General features: G+C 36.8%; 1 protein-coding gene across 3 annotated transcripts in view; it reads left to right on the forward strand.

Moving 5' to 3' along the window:
- Nucleotides 1-574: 574 nt before the first annotated feature.
- BBX (BBX high mobility group box domain containing) overlaps nt 575-2,473 on the forward strand; it is a gene marked incomplete at both ends in the record, with an annotated part of 105,862 nt that continues 103,963 nt past the window's right edge. For 2 of the 3 annotated variants that reach the window (XM_080695890.1, XM_080695891.1), the window contains one exon: nt 578-736. In XM_080695890.1, coding sequence (XP_080552016.1) covers nt 578-736 — 159 coding nt within the window. Of the gene's footprint in view, nt 737-2,473 lie in introns of all 3 variants that reach the window. The other variant, XM_080695892.1, reaches the window with a different exon arrangement.

The raw sequence follows: 2,473 nt of genomic DNA on the forward strand, positions 1-2,473 counted from the left end.
AGTTGTAGAGTAGAAGGAAGTAGATTTTATATAAGACGAATTTTATTAGCTCAATTTAGCACATTAGAATGAAGGTTTCAGTGGTATTTAGCATTCTCACTGAATTCAGTAAATGTCTGAGCTGGTAAATAGTTTAGTAATTAAAATCATAATCCAATTAAAGGTAAGGAGAAAACTTAATTTTAAACAAAATTTACTTTGATTTCTCTGTGTGCTTCGCTTTGCTTCTCTTCTCTTCTCTTCTCTTCTCTTCTCTTCTCTTCTCTCCTCTTCTCTTCTCTTCTCTTCTCTTCTCTTCTCTTCTCTTCTCTCTCCCCTCCCCCCCTTCTCTCTTTTTTTGTGGTACTGAGGATAGAACCCAGGGGCATTTTACCTCTGAGCTACATCCACAGCCTTATTATTTTATTCTTTATTTAGAAACAGGATCTCACTAAGTTGTAGAAGGCCTCATTGAGCATCTGAAGTAGGCTTCAACCCTGCGATCTTCCTGTCTGAGCCTACCAAGTACTGGGATTACAAGTGTGTGCTACCACGTTTGGCTTTCTCTTTTCCTCTTTTCTTTCTACAGGTCACAGTAATGAAAGGCAGTAATCGAAATAGAGATCATTCAGCAGAAGAAGGGGCTGGAAAACGACCAAAACGAAAGTGTCTTCAGTGGCATCCATTGCTCGCAAAGAAACTTCTTGACTTTTCAGAGGAGGAGGAAGAAGACGACGAAGAGGAGGATATTGATAAGGTGAGTCTTCATTTACCACACAAGTTTAAAGTATAGTTGAACACTAATATTCTAGAAACTATAGTGAACATTTATGGTATGAAAGATGTATTTCTTTTTTTTTTTATATATACTTGGTGCATTATAGTCTCACATAATAATGTAAATCAGAGTGATGATGAGGTACATGCACATAGCCCTTGGCAGACATTTCCTCTGGTCCCCTCTTCATTCTCTCCCCTTCCCAGTACAGGGTGGGTACTGAGATTAATATTGGTATTTTCACATATATACATAATATCTATGGAAGTAATTCCTTCATTGATCTTCCACTTCTTAAAGGCACTGTTAATATTTTTGTAATGGCAGTTTAATTTTAAGATGAATTTTAGAAGGGCCATTCAGACCATATCATCCCTATTCTAGGAAACTGTCAGATTGATACTTATTTGAGTTTTCTGATATATTGACATCTGTTGATTACTTGGTTCCTAAAGCTGCCATCTTTTTCCATAATTACCCTCACTCCTTTTCTGTTCCTACCTTCCCCTTCTTCCTCTTTTTTATTTTCAGTTGAATGCCCTCCTCTATTATTATACCTCCTAATGTTGATATTCTCTAGGCCTTTAATCTTAATTTCTATCTACATTCTGAAATTTCCTCCTCAACTCTGGGTTCGTATTTCCTATAAACTACTTGGCATATCTATTTACCTGTGAAGTAGGAATTTCAGTTTAAATGTGTTCAAACTTAAGCTTTTGCTTTTTTTTCTCCAGACATTCTCCTGCATCTTCTCTTTCTTGATAAATTGCAACCATAATATTCTAGTTTGTCAGACTAAAATCCCTGTATTTCATACTTAACTGTTTTCACTCCAGTCCATCCATTTGTTGTTTTTTTTTTATATCATTCATTCATCCATCCAAGCATGCATCAAAAATCTTCTCTCTCCTTATTTTGTCTTTCTTAACAATCCTCTGCCATCTCCATAAAGGCCACTACCATTTCTAGTACAGATTATTGGTCCCTGCTTCTCTGCCTGCCTGTGTTCTTGCCCTTCTAGTCTCTTCTCAACAAAGCAGCCAAAGGGATGCTTTTGAAATGTCATTCTGCTTCTGTGCTTCCTGAGAACATGGACTAGTGCTCTCACTGTTGCATTTTCGTCATCTGGAACCATACCTGGTCCACAGCAGGTGCTCAGTAAACAGTTTTTGAATGAAAGATTGAACTCATTAAATCCGTTTACATTTTCAGTGATCTTGTGAACACCTAAGGCTTCTTCCTCTCCTCCCTATTGGTACCCAGATCAATGTCCTACAGACTTGGCTATCCATACAGCATATCCCATAGCCACTTGAAATGCAGCCTGCCCAACCCTAATCTTTCTGCTCCCCATGGGATCTAATTTCTCTCATTCGTATGAAGAATCTTGTCACACAAGCTAGAAGAGAACCTTTAGGATTTTCAAATCCAGTTTTTTACCACCTACTCTTGATTTTATCTCATATTTTCTTTGTTCTTACAGCTCCATTTCTGTTAATAGCACATGGATTTCATCTCTCTTTTCTATGTGGGCAGCTGGAATAAGCTTTTAACTAGGTTCTTTAGTTTTGGTTGATTCTGTTCATAAAATACTTGTTGACAGGAGTTGATCTCTTAAAATTACAAGTCTAATAATGTCTTTTCCCTGCTTAAAAAATACTCATGGCTCTTGATTGTATCTAGCTACAGATACTGATGTTTATTTTTTAAAAATTT

This window comes from Muscardinus avellanarius, assembly GCF_963383645.1.
Source record: "Muscardinus avellanarius genome assembly, chromosome: 5".
In the NCBI taxonomy this organism is placed as follows: Eukaryota; Metazoa; Chordata; class Mammalia; order Rodentia; family Gliridae; genus Muscardinus; species Muscardinus avellanarius.